Source organism: Muscardinus avellanarius, assembly GCF_963383645.1.
Source record: "Muscardinus avellanarius genome assembly, chromosome: 5".
NCBI lineage: Eukaryota > Metazoa > Chordata > Mammalia > Rodentia > Gliridae > Muscardinus > Muscardinus avellanarius.
Window position 1 is genome coordinate 12,565,990 of NC_137790.1, and position 21,893 is coordinate 12,587,882.

General features: G+C 40.3%; 1 protein-coding gene across 5 annotated transcripts in view; it reads left to right on the forward strand.

Annotated features, from left to right (window-relative positions):
- SYNJ1 (synaptojanin 1) overlaps positions 1–21,893 on the forward strand; it is a gene marked incomplete at both ends in the record, with an annotated part of 87,119 nt that overhangs the window by 16,089 nt on the left and 49,137 nt on the right. For all 5 annotated transcript variants that reach the window (XM_080696920.1, XM_080696917.1, XM_080696918.1 and 2 more), the window contains 6 exons: positions 7,280–7,366; positions 9,226–9,493; positions 12,919–13,144; positions 15,027–15,110; positions 19,797–19,858; positions 21,749–21,845. In XM_080696920.1, the coding sequence (XP_080553046.1) occupies positions 7,280–7,366; positions 9,226–9,493; positions 12,919–13,144; positions 15,027–15,110; positions 19,797–19,858; positions 21,749–21,845 (824 nt within the window). The remainder of the gene's footprint in view (positions 1–7,279; positions 7,367–9,225; positions 9,494–12,918; positions 13,145–15,026; positions 15,111–19,796; positions 19,859–21,748; positions 21,846–21,893) is intronic.

The window sequence follows — 21,893 nt, forward strand, 5'->3', positions numbered from 1 at the left end:
TAGAGAAAATTTTTATGGCAGAATATAGTAATATTTTACCCTTTTTTGGATCTCTACTTTGGATTTAGCAAATTTTCTTCTTTCCTAATTTATTCCATATTTATTATTTGATGACTTTTTGATAGCCTTGGGAAGAGCAGGATGTAGGGCCATTCCAAAGGTTGTAGGACTTACTGCTCCCTTTCAAGTTTATAAAACTACAAATGCTTTGAACATTTGGCTAATACCCCTGGTTCAGGATAATTGAAGGAAAAGTACTTCTCTGATCACTTAGAATAATTTCTCCCTGTCCCTCCTACTGACCAGAGTGATCTTTAAAAGGTTTTGGCGAGTCCCCTTGGTGCATAGATACACGCGGAGATCCATAATCGGTATTACGGATGTCTTTATTCGTGGGAGATCGGCCTCCAGCCCCCGCGTGGCCGCGGGGGCTGGTGGCGGAGTGGGGGGGCTCCCTCTCAGGCTCCTCTCCCAACTCCGAACTCTCTTCTTCCTGACCCGGAGGCCTGGTCCCCCTCCCGGAATCGCAGAGCTCCACCTCCTAGCTTCCGGCCCCGCCCCCTGTGGGGCAGGGGCTACTTGAACCTTTCAATCTTGTCTTTTCTCATTTCTGAATTTATTTACTATGTCAAATAATTTTTTCACAATATTTTTTTTAACAGTTTTATCTTGGGAAGTACCAAGCACAGAGAAAAGTCATGGAAAGTAATGTGAGTGACTGCCAGGAATTTGTCACCTGACCTCTAACTAGGAATTCATGACTGCTTTTGTTTATCTTATCTCTGTCCACTATCTCCCTCATCTCTATTTATTCTGAAGCAAACCCAAGACATCACAAATATTTCAGCATGTATTTCTAAAAGATGAGACTCTTAAAAAAAAAACATAGCTACACTATCACCACCTCTGAAATTTTAGTAATCTTTTTAAAGTACTACAGATTGAACCTAGGAATATTCTACCTCTGCGATATGTATATCTGGTGTGTGTGTGTTGTAAAGCTAGGGGTTTAACACAAGAGCATTCTACCTGTGAGCTATATTTATAGCCTGATTTTATTTTTATTTTGAAACAGGTCTCAGTAAGTTGCTGGGGCTTTGAACCTGCAATTTTTCTTTCTCAGCTTCTCAAGTACTGGGATTACAACTGTGTATCACCATGCCCAGACAATAGTGCTTTGTTTTAACATCAAATACCCAATCACTGTTCAAATCTTCTGATATTTCATAAATATCTTTGTGAGAAAAATATTTTTGGCACATATTATTTTGCCTTAAATTCTATTTGTTAGATGAATTTGGTTCTTATTTCAGATCCCCCCCCCCATAAGCTAAGTGTCCTGAAAGGCCCTGGTCTGACCAATTAAGCTACCATCCCCCTCTGACCGAACCTGGTCACTTACCTGGGAGACCTGCCCTCTCCTGGTGCCCTTGGCCAATCAGTGAAAGGGACATTCCCCGCTGACCCCAAGCCAATTACCTGGCCGCACAACCCCCTCCCATGGGACTCTAGCCAATTAGTTCAAAGAGCATTTCTCCTATCCTGTTGGTCCCCAATCTGTAACCCCAAGCCCCTATATAACCCTGATCCCAGCACATGTTCTCTCTCTTCCCGGATTCTTCTTTCTCTCTCCCCCTCTGTCTGTCTGTCTGTCTGTCTGTCTGTCTCTCTCTCTCTCTTCCTTTCATACCGGCCCCTCCAATAAATCTCTTGGCTACAAGGTGGTCTCTGGTGTGATCAAACTTTGTCCTTTCACTATTCATTTTCACTGCTTCTTTTTACATGTTCACTAGTGAAACAGGGTTTCTTGAGAAGAAACACGGTGTTTCCTTAGGATGAAATGGAGTTTCTTGAGAAACTCGGCGTTTCCTTACCGGATTCTTGTCTGCGGTGAGCGAAGAATGACACCTGCAGAACGCAGGACGGGGAGTAAAAGGTTTCTTGGAAGCAACAGGGAATAGGAAAAAGTGGCCGAACACCCCTATGGGCTATCGGGGCTCTGGTGTCCAGTAGCTGCCTTCAGGTCACTACCCCAGTGTAGCCCAGCCCAAGTGCTTTCAATTGCACTCCACCTTCTCTCAAAGCTTATGTGACCTGCAAGAGAGAGAGAGAAGCTCCCCAATGGAGAGGGGTTCCCAGTGTGGGTAACCGTCCTGGTGACTGGTCTAGGGGTTTATATTATCTCTGCATGTCTTCTATTGCTTGGAGTTTGGGAGGCAGTTCTTAAAATTTGCATAGGGTATTTGCATGTCCTTTGAGGGGTCTCCTTTCAGTAGGGGTGTCAGACTTGCTCCAGTGATGTCTCCTGGGTTTGTTGATTAGTAAACAGATGGTTTTGTGAAGCTTTGGTCATTCTTAGCTCTGAACCTTGGAAGAGCTGGTCTCTTTTAGGAGCCTTGGAAGTTAATTAGTATTCATCGCCCCTCAGGAAATTAAGTTTTTCTGCCGAGGCCTCTTCCCTATCTTCCTGTTTCCTTTCTACCTCCTCACTAGTAATAGAATCAGAAGGCCTTCAGATGATCGATGCTAATGATGTGAGGATATGTTTAAAATATAGCTATAATTGTAGGTTTATGTTAAGATGGCTCTATTCTTAGGAAATACATATTTTTATTAGTTTGAAGACTAAGACAATATAGGACATGAGTGAACGGGATTGTGAAATGTGTCAGAAGAAGAAGAGTTTTTCCCTTTAAAATAACTCAGGGGGAGTATTAACTTCACAAGCCTGGATTTGCCTTAGTTTCTATGTGGTAGCAGTGAATTAGAGAGGCATGATCTAGAGCCACAGGCCTCTTTACCTTAGCTGAACTGCTGAAAGATCTTGATCGGCTCAGTTACTCCCAAAACAATGGGCTTCTGGGACATTCATACCTACCGTGTTTAGAAATCAGAAACTTATAAAAAGAAAGGTTTGTTTTTTCCCTAGCATATTGTTTGTTTTAGAACCACCATGAATAGAATTAAAAAAAAACTACAAAGCTCTCCACAAAGGCGTTTATTCTTCTCATTGACAGCACAGTGGATACCTTGAGTGGCTGCTGCAGCAGGACAGCCATCTGGACGTCTATCACCACATCTCCCGACTTTCACTTCCCCGCATTCTTTCAGCTTGTTTCCTCTGAGCCCTCCACACGCCCTGCTGCTTTATAAACTCTGTTAGCCAAGCCCTGGCTGACAATCAGTTAAAAAGCTGCTTTCTTCACTCCACCTTCTACTCACTCCCACCCTCGCTCCCTGCCACAGACAAGCACTTGTGAAAATTTCCAGACCTCACTATGAGGAGTCATTAAATATGAACTTTAATAATGGGGGCAATGAAATGCTGTCATTGGCAAAGTGATTATTTTTTATGTATATTTTAAAATTAGCAACCACATTTCCTTTTTGTGCCAACCTCTTAGTGTACCTATTAGATGATTAGTATGCAAGTGACTAGTATAAAATATAGACTCTAATTAGTGGAAACTTCAAAAAGTAGCATTCTGGGCCGGGCGTGGTGGCACACACTTGTAATCCCAGTACTTGGCAGGCTGAGGCAGGAGGATCGCAGGTTTGCGGCCAGCCTCAGCTACTTAGTGAGGCCCTCCCCACTTAGTGTTTCAAAATAAAGAATAAAAAATAAGGCTGGGGGTGTAGCTTGGAGGTAGAAGGCTCCTGGGTTCCATCCCCAGTACCCCCACCAAAAAAGTGGCATTTTGTGGTTAAGGATTAAAGGATGGGTAATATTTGAAGATACAAGATGATAAAGATGACTCCAGATGGAAAGAACACTGTGAACAGAGGAAGAGAAGGAGAGCGTGCAGAAGGGACAGCAAATTACACCTTTTGGCTGAAGCGTGGAGCGCAAGGGGTAGTTCTAAGGGAAAAAGGAAGGTGGTGATGAGTATTGTGTTTCCAAGTGCCTTGTATTACCTAGTGTATACACATTGCAGTTCCGGTCTAGTTTTCTTTCTTTCCACACCTACAATTCCCTTCTCTGACATTGAGAAACATGGCTCCATTATCCTTGGTCATTTCCCTGTTTATAACCATTCTCCTGTTGGCCACTAACACCTCCTTCACCCTGCCTCACACTTTCATCCTATACCCTTGCCTCCCCACCCTCTCAAACTCCTGAGTGTCGTGGCAGGACACCGCAGCATTCTTCTGTGATACCCCCTCCTCCTCCCAGTAGGCCTTCCTTACTCTTGGCAGGCTGCGTCTTCCCCAGGAGGATGCCATTTTAACACCTCTGCCTTCAGCTCCATGGCCATCCACACAGCCCCTGGGCTCTGGGCCTGCATTGGACCTCCCTCCACCCAGTCCAAACCTTTGAAGTGTATGTAGAAGAGGAAAACATCGACAGCTCTTTAGATGAAAAAAATTGGCGTGAAATTGGAAGTGTCTGGAGTTAAAGTACACACACAGCTTCTAAACTTAGCTCACCAATTCCTTGTACACAGTTATGGACCCCCCCCCATCCCCCCACGCCTGCTCAGGGCTAGGCTGCTGGGATAAGGAAGAAACCAGACAAATCCCCTGCTCTCGTGAGGCTTCTAGGCTTAGGCGAATTCTAACCTCTCCAAGTCGGTTTCTTCATGTGCCCAGTGGAAATGGTCATTTTGTTCCTGGGGTGTTTGTAAAAATGAAAGAATGCATGGAAACACCTAGCACATTGGTAGTTACTGCCATAATAACCACAGCAATAACGTACAAGCACTCCAACTGAAATAATGTTTTAAATTTCTTTTACTGTTTTGAGAGGAAACAAAAAATTCCTGGCAGGGACTATGACATTTACTCTTTGAATTTTTTTCTTTTCCCTTAGTCTATTTTTATATAAGAATATGCACATTAAAGTGTGTGTGTATCTTCTTTCCCGAGTCACGTAATATAAAACAAAAGTGCAAATAACTCACAGCATGGCATTTATTTGAGCATTTGAATTGGCTGACAGTTTAGTAGATAGACCTTCATTTGATAATTATATATTTGGAGCACAGTTAATTAGGAGGTAATTATTGTGCATTATTGGAAGAGAGAATATTTTGTTGCATGGTAATTTAAGTTAGAGAGTAACTTTTTCTGTTTTCTAAGATAGGGTGATAACATTAAATTTTTATTTTAACTTACTAGTTACTGATATTTGAATCCACGTGATGATTGGTGCTGAAACTGATATAACCAGTAATTTCTACATTACCAAATCAGTAGTAACATTGTAATTTTTTATTATTATTTATTTTGTGGTACAAGGAATTGAACTCAGGGGCATTCTACTTCTGAGCTTCACTCCCAGACCTTTTATTTGTTGTATTTTGAAATAAGATCTCTCTAGGTTGCTGAGTCTCACTACATTGCTGAGGCTATCTTTGAACTTGTGGTCCTCCTTTCTGAGTCTCACAAATACTGAAATTACAAGCATGCGCACCCCCCCCCCCCCGGTCCTTCCGCAGTGGTAACATTTAAAATGCATATAGCACATAGCCTGTAAAAACTCTAATATTTGTCCTGGGATCTGTATCTTCTACATGAGAAAGATAACAAATCTGTGGAATGTTTGCTTTTGTTGTGGTTCTTTTTTGTACATGGGACGGGTGCTCTGGATGGAACCCAGGGGTGCTGTGCCACTGAGCTTTAGCCTCAGCTGCTGCCACCGCTGCCATCATCATCATCATCAATCATCATCATCATCATCATCATCATCATCATCATTATTTGGTACTAGGGATTGAACCCAGGGATATTCTACCTCTGAGCTAAACCCCAGCCTAATTTTAATTTTTGTTTGGAAACCTAGTCTTGCTAGGTTGCTGAGAGTCTTTGTACAGTGCTGAAGCTGTCCTTAAGCCTGTGATATCCTCCTGTCTCAGCCTCCCAAATACTGAAATTACAGGCATATGTTACCACTCCTGGCTTTTTTTTTTTTTTTTTTTTTTTTGAGATGTGGAGGGCTCCTTACTAAATTGCTGAAGCTGACCTTGAACTTGGCAGTCCTCCTGCCTCATCCTCCCAGGTCCCTGGGTTTACAGGCATGTGCCATTGTGTCTGAGCAGTATTTAAAGAAAGGCAGTTAAGGTTTACTTTACCAAATATGACTTATGTTGTGATATATTTGTATTTGTCATTGGAAGTTAGGGTAACTGTTGTACAAACATGATAAAATAATTCAAGGAACTCTAGGAATGCAAAGTGAATACCAGTGCCCATAACATGGATGGCCTTGTGAAATAGCCCCCACTCTGGGGAGTTACCTGAAGTCCACACTTAGGAGCATATTCGAGAACTGTGGAACAGCAGTTAATTGAGCGATTGCGCTTTTTGGTCTTGGCCAGGGGTCCTGTGGACTCTGGGGAGGAGCTTGGGCCCAGCGGGAGCAGTAGCAGAGCTGTATGCACAGCTCTCAAGACCCCTTTCTGGTGGTGGGTGATGGGAAAGGGGAAGTCCAGGCCGGTTTGCCTGGGTGCTTTTCTAAGGAGGAGCCCTAGAGTGCTGCCAGAGGCTCTGCCTTGTAGATAAGTGAGGTGTGGGGAAGGGGTGAGGGGAGGAGATAAGAAGTAAACACTGAGGGGACCAGTCAGCCAAGACTGTGGGTGGGGAAGGGCAAAGAGAGGGCAGTGGAGGGAAAAGAAGGAATGAGGAAGAGGATCACATTTCCGAATTACAAACTTTAGAATGTAGTGTTTGTAATTGTCCTTTGAAATACTAGCTATAGTTTATATTTCTTTGTCACATTTTGAAGTGTATAATTTGCAAATACTAGGAAAGTTTTTTCTTTAAAATTTCATGATATGAGGCTCTCTCTCTCTCTCTCTCTCTCTCTCTCTCTCTCTCTCTCTCTCTCCCCTCTCATAGAAAAACCACAACAACTTTCCCTAGGGAAATTACTCTGGATTATACACACTAGCAAGATAACACTAAAGTTATAAGAAGAAATAAGTCAAAGGTTAAATTGGCAGTTTCTCCGTTTCTATAGCAAACTGTGTGGTCAAGTGTTACTGATAGCTTTCATCATTTAAATACTGTTAGTTTTCTGTGTCAAGCACTATTCTAAGTGTCAGGAATAAAAGGATGAATAAAAAGAGTTCTAGTAGTGGGAGAGGAAAGATTAACTAATAGATGGTGCAGGAATAATCTGCCAATTCTTCAGTAAGAACAGTTATGTTACCAGCTTGAAAAAATACTTTATGCATCGCATTTATTAGGAATATCAGTTTTAGAAATTTTTTGAAACTGGATTTATAGCTAAATACAACCTGATGTTTCATGTTATTTTTCCTCAAAACTTTTATTATAGCATCTGCAGAAAAAGAGGCAATCAGAGGCACATACTCCAAAGTACTGGATGCATATGGACTCTTAGGTGTCTTACGGTTAAATCTTGGTAAGTTTGTTATTCAAGATAATTCAATCTTTTTAAAATTTCTGTGTTTGGATTTCTCTTTTTTGTTTGTTTGTTTTTGGTGGAACTGAGGTTCCTGGAAACCCTTCTACCTCTGGGCTACACTCCCAGACACCTATTATTTTTATATTTTTATTTGGAAACAGGGTCTCTTAAGCCAGCGCGGCTGGCTTCGAACCTGCGCGATCCTCCTGTCTCCGCCTCCCAAGCGCGGGGATTACAAGCGTGCGCCACCACGCCCGGCAGTGTGTTTGGATTTCTAAAAATTTTAGAGAGATTACCTATGTCTTATTTCAGATTTCATAACTGAGCTGTGTCTTTAATTAAGACTTTTTCACCTTAATTGAGCTAGTCTTGCAATGTTCGTTGCCCTCCAAAAGCGTGCTGTGTTCTTAGGCTCTTGTGACTTTAAGTTTCAGAGACGGTGTCCTGTTGAAACACACAGAGAAAATCAGAGCATCGTCCTTTTCTTACTCCAGTGTATTTAGGAAAAGATTTCCTCATGGGAACTACACTGATTTCCCTTATTCATAGTGGAAAAGGTGCCTGTTTTGGATTGAAAGGTCTCAGTTGGAGCCTTTGTCACTTAATGTCACCACGGGCTGTAGAGTAGCCTTTGTGATTACCAGCTTGTCTATAATGGTTTGAGTTGAAGTGTGGCCTAAAGTCTGGTAGTAGTCTATGAATTGTTTCGTTACTGGCCTGTGATGGAACAACAAGCTAGTACTATCGTGCAAATCCAACACATGGCTTCATTCATTGATTAAGTCTAACTATTTAAAAATACAATCAGCTAAACTAAAGGGCAAAATTAGTGATGTAGTTAATTTACTTCTGGTACAGGCATCTTTTCTCTAGCATGGCATTCTTTTGTGTGTGATGCTTTGAATAGCACTGGTCTATAAAATGGAGATATGCCATTTGTTATCGATCTGTTATATGTAAAGCACCGTGCCTAAGTGCTTTGCTAATACTGTTTTAAGTAATCCCAGGGTATATGTTTTAATTCTTTATTCTATTGAAGTTAGTCTGGATAATAAATATTGGACCCAAGATTCTGAGCCAGTTCTGCGTGTGTCAAATCCCATGCTCAAAATACACCGCTGCTGACTTCTAGAATTATGCTCATAGCCGGGCATGGTGGCGCACGCTTGTAATCCCTGTGCTTGGGAGGTGGAGACAGGAGGATCGTGCAGGTTCGGAGCCAGCCTCGCTGGATCAAGAGACCCTGTTTCCAAATAAAAAATATAAAATAGGTCTGGGAGTGCAGCCCAGAGGTAGGATTCCATCCCCAGTACCACAAATAAATAAATAAATAAATAAATAAATAAATAAATAAATAAATAAAGTCATATTCATAGCATAGGGTATTTGTTCCAGTTAGAGGAAACAATGTCTATGGAAGGTTTGTAACCAGACTGCTTTGTAAGTTTTACCAGGGACTTTTGCCATACATCATCATCATCAACTTACATTTATATACCATTTTTTTTCAACTTTACTGTTCACATGAACTTTCACATTTATTATCTCATCTGAACTTTCTAATATAAGGGGCTGGAAAGAAAGCAACAAATACATTTTTTGATAAGTCTTATAGCTTCAGATTAAGTAGTAAAACAGTTTTATAAATGTGAGCTTATCCTGTTAATGTTTAAATGCTTATTATACTAAGTATATTTAATCAGAGTTTTTCCCAAATAGGTGATTTTTAACATGTCTATCAGAAATTTTAAAACAGCAATTAAAAGATAGAGACACAAGAAAAAAAATCAGAAGAAACTTTAAATAGTTTGAAAATACTGGAATTTTTAATTCAATAAAATCTTTGGTTTTTTCAGGTGATAGCATGTTGCATTATCTGGTCCTAGTCACTGGATGTATGTCTGTTGGAAAAATTCAAGAATCTGAAGTTTTCCGAGTTACTTCCACTGAGTTTATATCACTTCGAGTAGATGCTTCAGATGAGGACCGAATTTCAGAAGTACGAAAAGTTTTGAATTCAGGCAACTTTTATTTTGCCTGGTCTGCATCTGGAACCAGCTTAGATCTGAGTCTTAGTGCACATCGTAGCATGCAAGAACACACAACTGACAATAGATTTTTCTGGTGAGTTTGTTTTTATTTTTTACCTTTCTGATCATGTGCTGGGCAGTGGCTTGGGGATTTTGGTCATGGATGTTCAGCGTTGCTCTTTCCAGAGTCAGCCAAGGATAGACGTTGCTGATTGATCATACCGTTTTCCTGCTCTTAGACCCTCAGCAGAGCATGGCAGGCAGCCACTGTCAGTTTTGAAGATGGCATGTGACATACAACCCATTCGCCCTCCAGAGTCTAGATTGACCTTTCCTTTCGGTTATAGATTTAAGATACTTGTTTTATATTTTGGAATGACTTTAACTGTAATAAAATTGTGTTAGTCATATTCACTGTACTTCTGAGATCTTTCCTCTGGCCAACACCAAAGACAAGATTATCATTCTAAGCCAACATTCCCTTATTCCTTTTAAGATAATAAGTAGATGATCTTGATTCAAGAGCAGTAGACTGAAGAAATAGTATACTGGGTCAAAGACCAGTACTATAGCAAGTAAAACTTATGTAGGTAACTGGTATATTACATGACCGTGTATAGATAGTGTAAGTAGCCACATGGTGACTAGAGCACATGGGACTCTGATTAGTATGGCTTTATTGTCGTGGGCCAGGTTTCTAGTATAGCGGTTGCTGTCTACAGCCAGCATGGTGGTAGAATTTCATTATACTGACACGTGTCATAAAGCCAGAGCTCCAGGACTCTCTGCTTTGGCCTTGCTCAGTGGTTCCGACTTAGGCATCCTCTCCTGTGGGTTTTTTCCCCACACTTTGGCCATCACTTGTACTTGAATAGCACATTAGGTTCAAACCATTTGCCCTGGCTCTCAGAGGGCCCAAAGTGGTCAACAGCCTAAGGAAAGGAGACTAACATAGAGCATCCACTTGGTCACCTGCAGCTTACACAGAAGTGCCTTGGCCCAGAGGAGTGGCATGGGGGCAGCAAGGGCAGACCGAGCGCAGGTTTTAGAGCCCTCTGCCAGAGACAGGTTACCAAAGGAAGAGACAATAACGGCTGGGGAAGGAAGACGTGATGGAGGCGTCATAGAGGAGATGAATGGGCATAAAGCCCCATTTACTCAGAGAACTTAGTGATGACAAGATGTACTTTGTCAGAAATGGGCAACAGTAAAACTCTGCATTCCACACTTTTTCTAGTGGAAGACATTGAAGTCCCTTGGGAAAGGTATATGTATTGCAGCTGTGCATAGGGCACCCGTGCTTGCCTTTTGGTCTCCTCCTTATTCCTAGCCCAGATTCTTTAGATCGAGACACAAAATCTTTCCTGCCACCTTAGAACACCAAGCAGGAGAAGATATACTTGCAACTTTCAAGTTTAATTAGTAGAAATTATTTATATTTTCATTTAATTAAGACTAGAGATGGAGACAAATATAGATCACAGAAATCCTAAGGGATTGTCCAGTAGCAGACAATGAACAAAGGGGTAGTTAAAATACCAAAAGTGAAGTTTGCTCATTTTATAATTTATACTATTTTGTTAAGGATTTGTATTTGATCCTCAGTCTGCATAGAAAAATGAAAGTTTCTAGAGCTTATTACATACCATTACAGCTTGTTTAAATATCTTGCAGGATACAGTAATGTTTGTATCCATAGAGTGCCAAATACCTATGACAGAGATCAGGTGGTTTTGTTCCTCTGCAGGTGATTTTCTTTAAAATTTTTTGAGGTGCTCAGAATAGAACCTAGGGCCTTGTGCATGCCAGGCAAGTACTCTACCAGTGAGCTGCATCCCCAGCCTCTTTATTGAAGATTTGAAGTTGCAACTCTAGAGTTCTATATAAATTTAAATAGAATTGAAACAGTGACACACAATGATAGCAAAGAAAAATGAGAAGTCACAGCAAAGGAAGAAACTCTACTTGCATTAAATGACTAGGGTCCAAGGTCTATTTAAATGGGGACCAGTGAGTCTCTTATCTTTATACATAGCTCTCACCTGTAGGACCTTGAAGATACTCAGTCCAAGGCCGGGCGTGGTGGTGCACGCTTGTAATCCCCGCTCTTGGGAGGCAGAGACAGGAGGATCGCACAGGTTCGAAGCCAGCTGCGTGTCCTGGCTTAGGAGACCCTGTTTCCAAAATAAAAATGTAAAAATAGGTCTGGGAGTGTAGCCTGAAGGTAGAAGGGCTTCCAGGAACCCCAGTACCACCCCCCCCCCAAAAAAAATACTCAGTCCAAATTTATTTAACCTTTCCCTCAGATCAGGGGAAGCAATAGTAATGTATGAAAGCTTAAGTCATTCTGTTACATAAGTAGTGATCAACACATTTAATGTTATTCCAATAGTCATCTCATAACTCATTTACATTCTCGTGTGCTGGGGGTGGGTTGTGGCAGGTCTACCAGACCTGTACCTTACCATGACCTGGGGTCTCCACACAAGTACCTGAGGGTCAGGGAATCGGGGACTACTGTTGTTCTTTTCTATTATGTTATTAATGACCCTGAGTCTTCAAGCAATTGATAATGCATTTGTTTACCTAGTTTAAGACAGCAAAATAGTTTATAGCCCTTAAGAAAGGTTTCCACCTAAAATGGTAAAAGAATTTTAAAACTTAGGACCAAGTTTCAGTAACAGAAAATTCACTTTTGAATTGAAAATTTTTCCTCTCACCATTTTTCTTAGTGGTAGGTTGTTTTTCTCTCCAGGGGACTAGGTTTTGGTAGAGAGCTGAGAGTAGTCATCAGGGTGAGAGGGCCAACCTGGCGGGCTCCAGCGCCCAGCGCCCCTCTAGTTACACAGACTTCACTTTTATTTACTTCATAATTAGGCTTCTGTTTTCTTGTTTGAATAGAGTGTTTTCCCCTGTGAAGATTTGTAAGCCAGGCTTTATTTGTTACCTATAAAGCTGTAAGTATTTGTAGGCTGCAAGTATAGCTTAGTGGTAGATATTTGCCTAGCATGTTCCAGGTCATGAGTAATGTCCCCAGCATGTTAAAAATAAATAAATAAATAAAGGCACTTGCAGGAATGGGAAACCCTGTGTCTACACCATCTAGTAAAGTAGCCACTAGCCACATCTGGCTATTTAAATTAAAATAGAGCCTTATAAAAGTGAAGTCTATAAACAGAGCTTTATATGAACAGAGTATATACCTATAAACAGAGTGTATATGTAATTGTTTTCAGAACATTAAATTATATACATTGTATATAAAGATATAACAAAAATGGACACAGATACAAATGTGCAAAAAAAAAATGCTTTTCTGTGGACTACAGGTCATATGTCTCAGAATCTTCATCTCTTTTTGTCATCTTCTGATTTCTATCATAGTAAATATAAATGAATTGATTTGCTTTTATTGCCTCTTAATTTAATGACATCAAATTGTCCTGGGAGCAGTATTTTGAAATTTGCACTCTGTTAATTAGTACTTGATAACCTAATGCAGTTATTTCTTTTTGTTAGGAATCAGTCTTTGCATTTGCATCTCAAACACTATGGTGTGAATTGTGACGACTGGCTGTTACGCCTCATGTGTGGGGGAGTAGAAATCAGGACCATTTATGCTGCTCACAAGCAGGCAAAGGCTTGCCTCATTTCAAGATTAAGCTGTGAACGAGCGGGGACCAGGTTTAATGTCCGGGGAACAAATGATGATGGTCACGTCGCCAATTTTGTAGAAACAGAACAGGTATATACTGGTTTATATTGCTTATTAATGTGTTATACGAGAGGCACAGAAACTACTAGAACAACAGATTTTTATTTGACTCAGAATTTATTTTTATATATGTAATGTCATCTTGTGATATTCTTAGCTACTTATTGGCATTAAGAATGGCTTCCCTAAAATAAACAGACTTATTTAGGTACAGCTCAGCAAATAGTTAACAGGGTATTGACTAGGATGGCACAGTTGGTGCTATACATTGATAGTGAATTTTAAAACCTTAATTATAGAGCTAGACCAGCAAAGTCTTGTGTGTGTGTGTGTGTGTGTGTGTGTGAAATTAAATGCAACTTTTAATTGTAGATATACGTACTACCTAAAAAATAAGTTATGATATTTTTGGCTCTGAAACTCTAATTGTAAGTACATTATTTTAAAAGCTAAAATTATGTTTTTTGTTTTTGTTTTTGTTTTTGGTGGTACTGGGGTTCCTGGGTTTCTTCTACCTCCGGTTACACTCCCAGACCTATTTTACATTTTTTATTTGTAAACAGGGTCTCTTAAGCCACCAAGGCTGGCTTCAAACCAGCGCAGTCCTCCTGTCTCCACCTTCCCAAGCGCGGATATCACAAGTGTGCGCCACCACGCCCGGCTCTAAAATTATGTTTAAAAGCTAAGAAAGCCAGGTACAGTGGCACATTCCTGTAATCCCAGCTACATAAGAAGCTAAAGCAGGAGGATCACAAGTTTGAGACCAGCCTGGAAGACCTAGTGAGACTGTTTCAAAACAAAATTTAAAAAGGGGCTGAGATAGCTGGGTGTGGTGGCGCAGGCTTATAATCCCGGTACTGAGAGGCTAAGACAGGAGGATGCAGGTTCGCTGCCAGTCTCAGCTACTTAGTGAGGTCCTCCTCAACTTAATAAGACCCTGTTTTAAAGTAAAGAATAAAAAAACATAGAGTTGGGGTGTAGCTTGGAGGTCGAATGCCCCTGAGTTCAATCCCCAGTACTGCAAAAAAGGGGGGAAGCTGAGATATATTTCAGTAATAGCACATGCCTTGTATGTGCAAGGCCCTGGGTTCAAACTCCAGTACCTCAAAAGAAAAAAAAGAAAAACTAAGGAAAAACTAAATGAAATATAAAGGTACATAGATAAAATATTGAGATTTTAAGGGAGCTTCTAATAGGATGATTCTTATTCTTATATTTTCTTTTTAAAGTTTTTAATGTTTTTTGTTTTAGGGTTTTTTTTTTGTTTGTTTTACTAGGGGTGGAACTCAAGGGCTTTCTACCTCCAGGCTATACCTCATCCCTATTTTATAATTTATTTGGAAACAGAGTCTCACTAAGTTGCTGAGAACTCATTAAGTAGCTGGGGCTGGCTTCAAACCTGTGCGATCCTCCTGTCTCAGCCTCCCAAGTACTGGGATTACAAGCGTGTGCCACCACGCCTGGCTTTTAATGTATTTTTTGATACTGGTATTTATTTATTTGGACGTTGAATCCAGGGTTGTGCTACCTCTGAGCTACACTCACGGCCCTTTTAAATTTTTTTTGTTTGTTTTGAAAGAGGATCAGGTTGTTGAGAGTCTTAGAGCATTGCTGAGGCTGTCCTCAAACCTGTGATCTTCCTGTCTCAGCCTCACAAGTTCTGGGATTACAGGTGTTCACTACTATGCCCAGCTTATTTTTTTTTTTATTAACAATTAAACTTAGTAATGTATTTTGGATACTTTGATTAGAACATACTTTGATTAGGTCAATTTCTATATAAGAGATAGGTCATAAGATATAACTCATATGCAACACATTTTACTAACTTTGTTTTTTTAATACAGTGACAACATTTTTTTCCTTTGAAAACATTTTATATATTACTCTTTTGTTGTTTTTGTTTTTTTAGGTTGTGTATTTAGATGACTCTGTTTCTTCCTTCATACAAATCCGGGGATCTGTTCCATTGTTCTGGGAGCAACCAGGGTTGCAAGTATGTGTTTGACATTTAGTTTTGATTGTTTTTTTTGTCTCTTAAAAATTGCCTATATTCTCTAAATTTTTAGGATAGTTCATTAATTCATTATAACTGTTATTCCATCTAATAATATGAGATAGGTTCACAAATGATGACCTGAAAAGAAACTTATCTTAGATATGTTTTCCTTTAATGTTCTTTCAAATATTGTATTAGTCAGCTTAACATTACTATAATGAAATATCTGAGGTAAATGAATTTTATAAAGAAAAGAGGTTTATTTTTCTCCTGGTTCTGGAGGTTTAGAAAGCTGCATTGGTTTAAGTGCTTAGTGGCAGTACACTTTGGAAACAACATGTGTGGGAGGAGTGATCAGATTCTGAAAAAGGAAGCCAGAGACGCAGGTGGCTCTGGCTTTTATAGCCAGTTGTCCTCAGCCAGGATCGTGGTGCACGCTTGTAATCCTAGTACTGGGGAGGCTGAGACAGGAGGATCGCACGCAGATTTGATGACAGCCTCAGCAAATAATGAAACTGCCATCGACCTAGCGATGCCCTATTTCCATATAAGAAATAAAATCAGTTAGAATGCCTCTGGGTTCAGTTCCCAATACTATAAAGGAAAAAGAACTATTTGCTTTTATGAGAATTCACTGTTGGAGACGCATTCCCTTCTGAGGGCAGCTCTCTCAATAACCTAAAGTCCTCACACATCAGTCTCCATATATTTCCACAATAGTTCCACATCGTCTCTCAACCCTGCCACCTTGGGGAGCCCACTTCTGACACGTGAACCCTTGGCAAATAAACCACATGCAAAACCTAATAAAAATCCATAGAAATTCAGCTGCTGTATTTAACTTTTAAAATTTTGCAGCTTTTATAGCACACTAATTTCCAAAGTGTTTACATATTTATTTTCTCAGTATATAATGATTTATTCTTTTTAGGCAGAAGAATATAGTAGTTAAAGTGTCTATACAGACTTCAACTGGAATTTTAAGTTCTACCAATACAAACTATATGATCTTGGACAAGTGATTTAACTCCATGTGTCTCAATTTCCTTATCTGTACAATGGGAATGATATTCATAGTACCTCCTTTGAAGTATAGTTATAAAGACTAAATGTAAGGTTTAATAGTTATTATTGTTATCAATAATATATCTGCTACTGGAACTTTTCTTTGTAATCTGATTTTAAGTGTGTTTTCTGGCTTGTTCTCTGATATTTTTAACTCTCCCTTGTTAGTATTAATGTCTAATATTTATAAGATGTTTTTTTTTGTTTTTTGGTTTTTTTTTTTTTGGTGGTACTGGGGTTCCTGGAAGCCCTTCTACCTCCGGGCTATACTCCCAGACCTATTTTTACATTTTTATTTGGAAACAGGGTCTCCTAAGCCAGCGCGCATGGCTGACTTCGAACCTGCGCGATCCTCCTGTCTCTGCCTCCCAAGCGCGGGGATTACAAGCGTGCGCCACCACACCCGGCTATAAGATGTTTTAAAAGTAAAGAATTAGCCAGGCATGGTAGCGCACACTTGTAATCTCAGTACTTGGATCACAGGTTCGTAGACAGCCTCAGCTACTTAGTGAGGCCCGTGGTAACTTAGTGAGACCCTGTTTCAAAAATAAAGATTGAAAAATAGGGGTGGGGGTATAGCTTGGAGGTAGAATGCCCCTGGGTTCCATTCTTAATACTGCAAAAAAAGAAGCCAGGCGTGGTGGCGCACGCTTGTAATCCCCGCGTTTGGGAGGCAGAGACAGGAGGATCACGCAGGTTCGAAGCCAGCTGTGCTGGCTTAAGAGACCCTGTTTGCAAATGAAAATATAAAAAAATTTGGTCTGGGAGCGTAGCCCGGATGTAGAAGGACTTCCAGGAACCCCAGTACCACACACACAAAAAAAAGAATGCATACTTAAGTTTGGGTGTATTCATTCAAGTCACTCATCCATTCCAGTCTGGTATGGAGCTGTACCTATCCTCTGTATTTCTATCTTTTAATAAACTTGTTTTTAAAAAATACTGCAAAAAAGTACTGTAATCTTGCATTTATTTTTATTCAGAAATCCTTGGGCACTAAAGAATAAGTTGGAAACATTTTAGGCTCCTGGGTGTGTATGATCTACTAAGATTTGTGACTTAGCCTAGAGTATTGAAAAAATAGGACAGAAAAAGATTTTACCTTGGACCCCTGCCCCAAGTCAGTGGTTTTCATGATTATTTATCTTAGTAGTTTTTTGTTATTGTTGTTGGGTTTTTGTTGTTGTTGTTGTTGTTTTGTTTTGGTGGTACTGGGATTCCTGGAAACCCTTCTACCTCCGGGCTACACTCCCAGACCTATTTTTTATTTTTATTTGGAAACAGGGTCTCTTAAGCCAGGGCGGCTGGCTTCGAACCAGCGCAATCCCAGGGATTAAAAGCGTGCGCCACCACGCCCAGCTTTATCTTAGTAGTTTTTAAAAGCAACCTTTTGAAGGTTGGATTTGAATTGGATTCTTTTTATGAATATCTTGTACACCAAAAGATTTCCCACACTATTTTTTTTTTTTTTTTTTTTTTTTTTTGGTGGTACTGGGGTTCCTGGAAGCCCTTCTACCTCCAGGCTACACTTCCAGACCTATTTTATATTTTTATGTGGAAACGGTCTCTTAAACCAGCGCTGCTGGCTTCGTACCTGCGCGATCCTCCTGTCTCTGCCTCCCAAGCGCAGGGATTACAAGTGTGCGCCACCACGCCCGGCTCCCACACTGTGCTTAAGGAGCAGGTAATAAAGTAATAAAAATATATGATTGATTTTAAATACTGGTTTTTTTTTTTTTTTTTTTTTTTTTGGTGGTACTGGGGATGGAACCCTTCTACCTCTGGGCTACCCTCCCAGGCCTATTTTATATTTTTACTTGGAAACAGAGTCTCTTAAGCCAGCGTGGCTGGCTTCAAACCTGAGTGATCCTCCTGTCTCTGCCTCTCAAGCGCGGGGATTACAAGCGTGTGCCACCACGCCCGGCAAAAAGACTGGATTTGATTTTTAAAAATAAAATCATAAAATCATAGCCTGGCATTGTGGTGCATGCCTGTCATCCTAATACTTGGGAGGCTAAGAGGAGGATGCAGATTGGAGGAGAGTCTCAGAAAGTAGTGTCTTTCATCAACCTAGTGACACCTTGTTTCAAAATAAAAATAAAATAGGGCTGAGGGTGCAGCTCAGAGGCAGATCACCACTGGGTCTATCCCCAGTGCCACAGTAAAATAAATAAATAAATAAATAAATAATCACAAATCCAAAGACTAAGTGCCCCATGGAAGGCAAACAAGGACTCTATTGACTTAGGAATTGTAAATGGATATTAGGTTGTAAATGGATAGTAATTGTCTTTTGTATTCTTAGCAAAGGAATTTATTTTAAGGTGTCTTAGAAGTTAGTGTTGCCTAGTGAGATGTCCTACTTTCAGAGTCGTAGACAGAATCCTCAGACTATTGTGTCTTGACTTGCGGTTGTCTAACCAGAAGATTAGAAGACTCATCTGAAGTGATTTTAAAGTGCAGATTCAGGACCTCAGCCTCTGATCTGCTGAACCGTCTCTTGGAGTGCAGCCGGGAACCTGCCTGGCCACGTGCCCTCCCACTCAGGGACCGTACTGTCTTGACCCCGAGCAGGCAAAGGTAGCCCTGTGGCACTCTGCCCGGCCTTCTCTGAGGCAGCGGGACTTTCCATGTCCTTTGTTCCATTCTTACCATATCAGTTAAGGTCTTCCTCTTTACACTGAAGTGGTTAGGTTGCTTTGAAGAATACGAATGTAGGTTAGGAGATGTAAAAAATCACATTTGAAACTCTTTTGGAATTAATTAAATAGACCTGAGGAGACAACATGTACATGTTAACTCAAACAGGGTATGCAATTTGAGCTTAGAAACAAGGTAATATATATGAAAGCACTAAAAAAGCAATGGGAATTACTGTTAGTTGACAGGTATTTCAAAATAATGTAACTTGTAGTTCTTCAGTTCTTTTTTAAATGAGACTGCTCTTTTAAAAGGAATGGACGCTGGGCATGGTGGCGCACACTTGTAAACACCATCACCACCACCACCACCACCACCACCACCACCACCACCCCCAGCTTGGGAGGCTAAGACAGGAGGACCGCCAACCTCAGCTACTTAGTGAGGTTCTCAGCAACTTAGTGAGACCCTATTTCCAAATATGGTATAAAACAGGTCTGGGAGTGTAGCCTGGAGGTAGAAAATCCCCTGGTTTCGACCCCCAGTACCACAAAAATAAATAAATAAATAAAGAAAGAAAGAAAGAAAGAAAGAAAGAAAGAAAGAAAGAAAGAAGGAAGGGAAGCGGGTATGGTGGCACATGCTTGTACTCCCACTACTTGGGAGGCTAAGACAGGAGGATTGCAGGTTCAAAGCCTGCCCCAGCAACTTAGTAAGATCCTGTTTCCAAAAGAAAAAGAAAAAATAGGTCTGGGGGTATCCCCAGTACCACAAAATACCTAAATAAATGAATTTGTTTCAAATGGATGGATGGATGGAGAAACCTTCAAAACTTATTTTTTATGATTATCATGCAAACAAGATATTTGATTTGTTATGTGTTTACCAAGTGAAATTGTTACATATTTCAAGCAGTGGTATTTTTTTTTGTCTAATTTTGGGTTCTTAATATGATTAAATGTGTATTTCTTGTCTAAGGTGGGATCCCATCGTGTCCGTATGTCAAGGGGATTTGAAGCCAATGCTCCTGCTTTTGACAGGTAAGACTGTTTTTACATAGTGCTGTAAGTTTTGATATAGCTAAATAGTGAGATTGCTTATATTTATAGATTCAATTCACTTTTATCCCTAAATAAAATTCCCTCTTCTTCTCTTTTTTTTTTTTTTTTTTTTTTTTTTGCGGGTTTGGGGATGGAACCCAGAGGCATTTGACCTCTGAACTTCACCCCCTGCCCAGTTATTTATTCTTTATTTTGAAACAGGGTCTCACTGAGTTGCAAAGGGCCTCACTAAGTAGCTGAGATTGTCCGCGAACCTTGATCCTCGGGTTTCAGCCTCCCGAATGCTGGGATGGTAAGCATGCGCCACCACGCCCGGCTCCCTCTTCTAATTAAATTTGAGGACTATGACATCTAGTGTAGAACTTGGGGTTGGGGTTAGTACTATAAGTGTGGGACTTACTCTTTTAGCCTTCACGTTTCTGCATGCATCGTCTGTTGGTAGCCACTAGCCACGTGTAGCTACTGAGCACTTGAAATGTGACTCATCCGAGTTGAGATGTGTTGTAAATATCTAATGCACACTGGATTTCAAAGACTTTTCAAAGAAAAAAACCTAGTATTTGTTTTATATTGATTTCATGTTGAAAGTGATATTTTAGATATGTTGAGTTTAATAAAATATATATAATTTCCTCTATTTTTACCTTTTAATATACGTCCTTGAAAATTTAAAATTAGTGAGAAAGGTCGGTAGCATGTGTGGGGAAAGGGAGGGAGTGGAGAGGGACCTGGGGAAGCTCACAAGTTGTGTGTGCGTGTATGTCACTGTCACTCTGGACCACATTATGATGTGAGGCTACAATGCATCAATAAGAATATACATAAAGAAAGAATTTAGTCGGCCGTGGTGGCACACACTCAGAATCCCAGTACTTGGGAGGCTGAGACAGAAGGATCACAGGTTCAAGGACACCCTCAGCCACTTAGTAAGGCCCTCTGCAACTCAGTGAGACCCTATTTGAAAATAAAGAATAAAAAATAGGGCTGGCCATGTAGCCCAGAGGTAGAATGCCCTTGGTTCAATCCCCATTACCACAAAGAAAAGAAAACAAAACAAAAAGAATCTAAAATTATAAATGAGGCTCATGTTACATTTCCTTTATATGGCATTGCTCTATATGGTAGTTCCCTTTATCCTCAGGGGATACATTCTAAGACTCTTCCAGGGAATGCCTGAAACCTACAAATACTCTACATACATAATAAATTTTTTCCTAAACATGTATGTCTGTGATAAATCTAGTTTATAAATTAGACAAAGTAAGAGATTAATAATAAAAACTGATAATAAGATAGGACTGCTATGACAGTATACAGTCATAAAAGTTACATCCTTGTGGTCCCTCTATCAAAACAGTCAAGGCAAATATTAACATTTTTGGACTGTGATTGACCGTGAGTAACTGAAACCACAAAAGGGAAACTACAGGGAAGGGAAGACTGCCATAAAGCCTCTGGAAGCTGGAGAGAAGAGAGATTCATAGTTGGACCGATTTTTCCAAAGCTCGAGCTAGCGAGGAGGTTCCTGTGCATACTGCTGAGTTGGTGCAGACTCTGGTTGGAGGTGCACCCTCCCCTCTGCCCTTGCAGTCGCTGGACAAGCAGAGTAGGGAGCTTAGTCTTGTCAGACCCGTTCTCACTGAGTGGGAAGGGGATGGGTCCAGAGCTCCAGCACAGGAGGGTTGCAGGAACTGAGTTTTCATAAAGTCAGAGTTACGAGACCCTGAGAACAGATTTGTACCAAATCTGGCCAGTTCTATGAACTTAAAATACTGCCACCTAGGTTTTTAATAACATTCTCATTTTTTGAAAAGTCAAAATACAGCTTATCATCTGGCATGCTTATTTCTTTTTTTTTTTCCTTAATAGGCATTTTAGAACACTTAAGAACTTATATGGTAAACAAATAATAGTAAATTTGCTTGGATCTAAAGAAGGTGAACATATGCTAAGTAAGGCTTTCCAGGTAAGCCTGTCATTTCTTCTGTTCTGCCCCATGGTCACCTAGAATGGT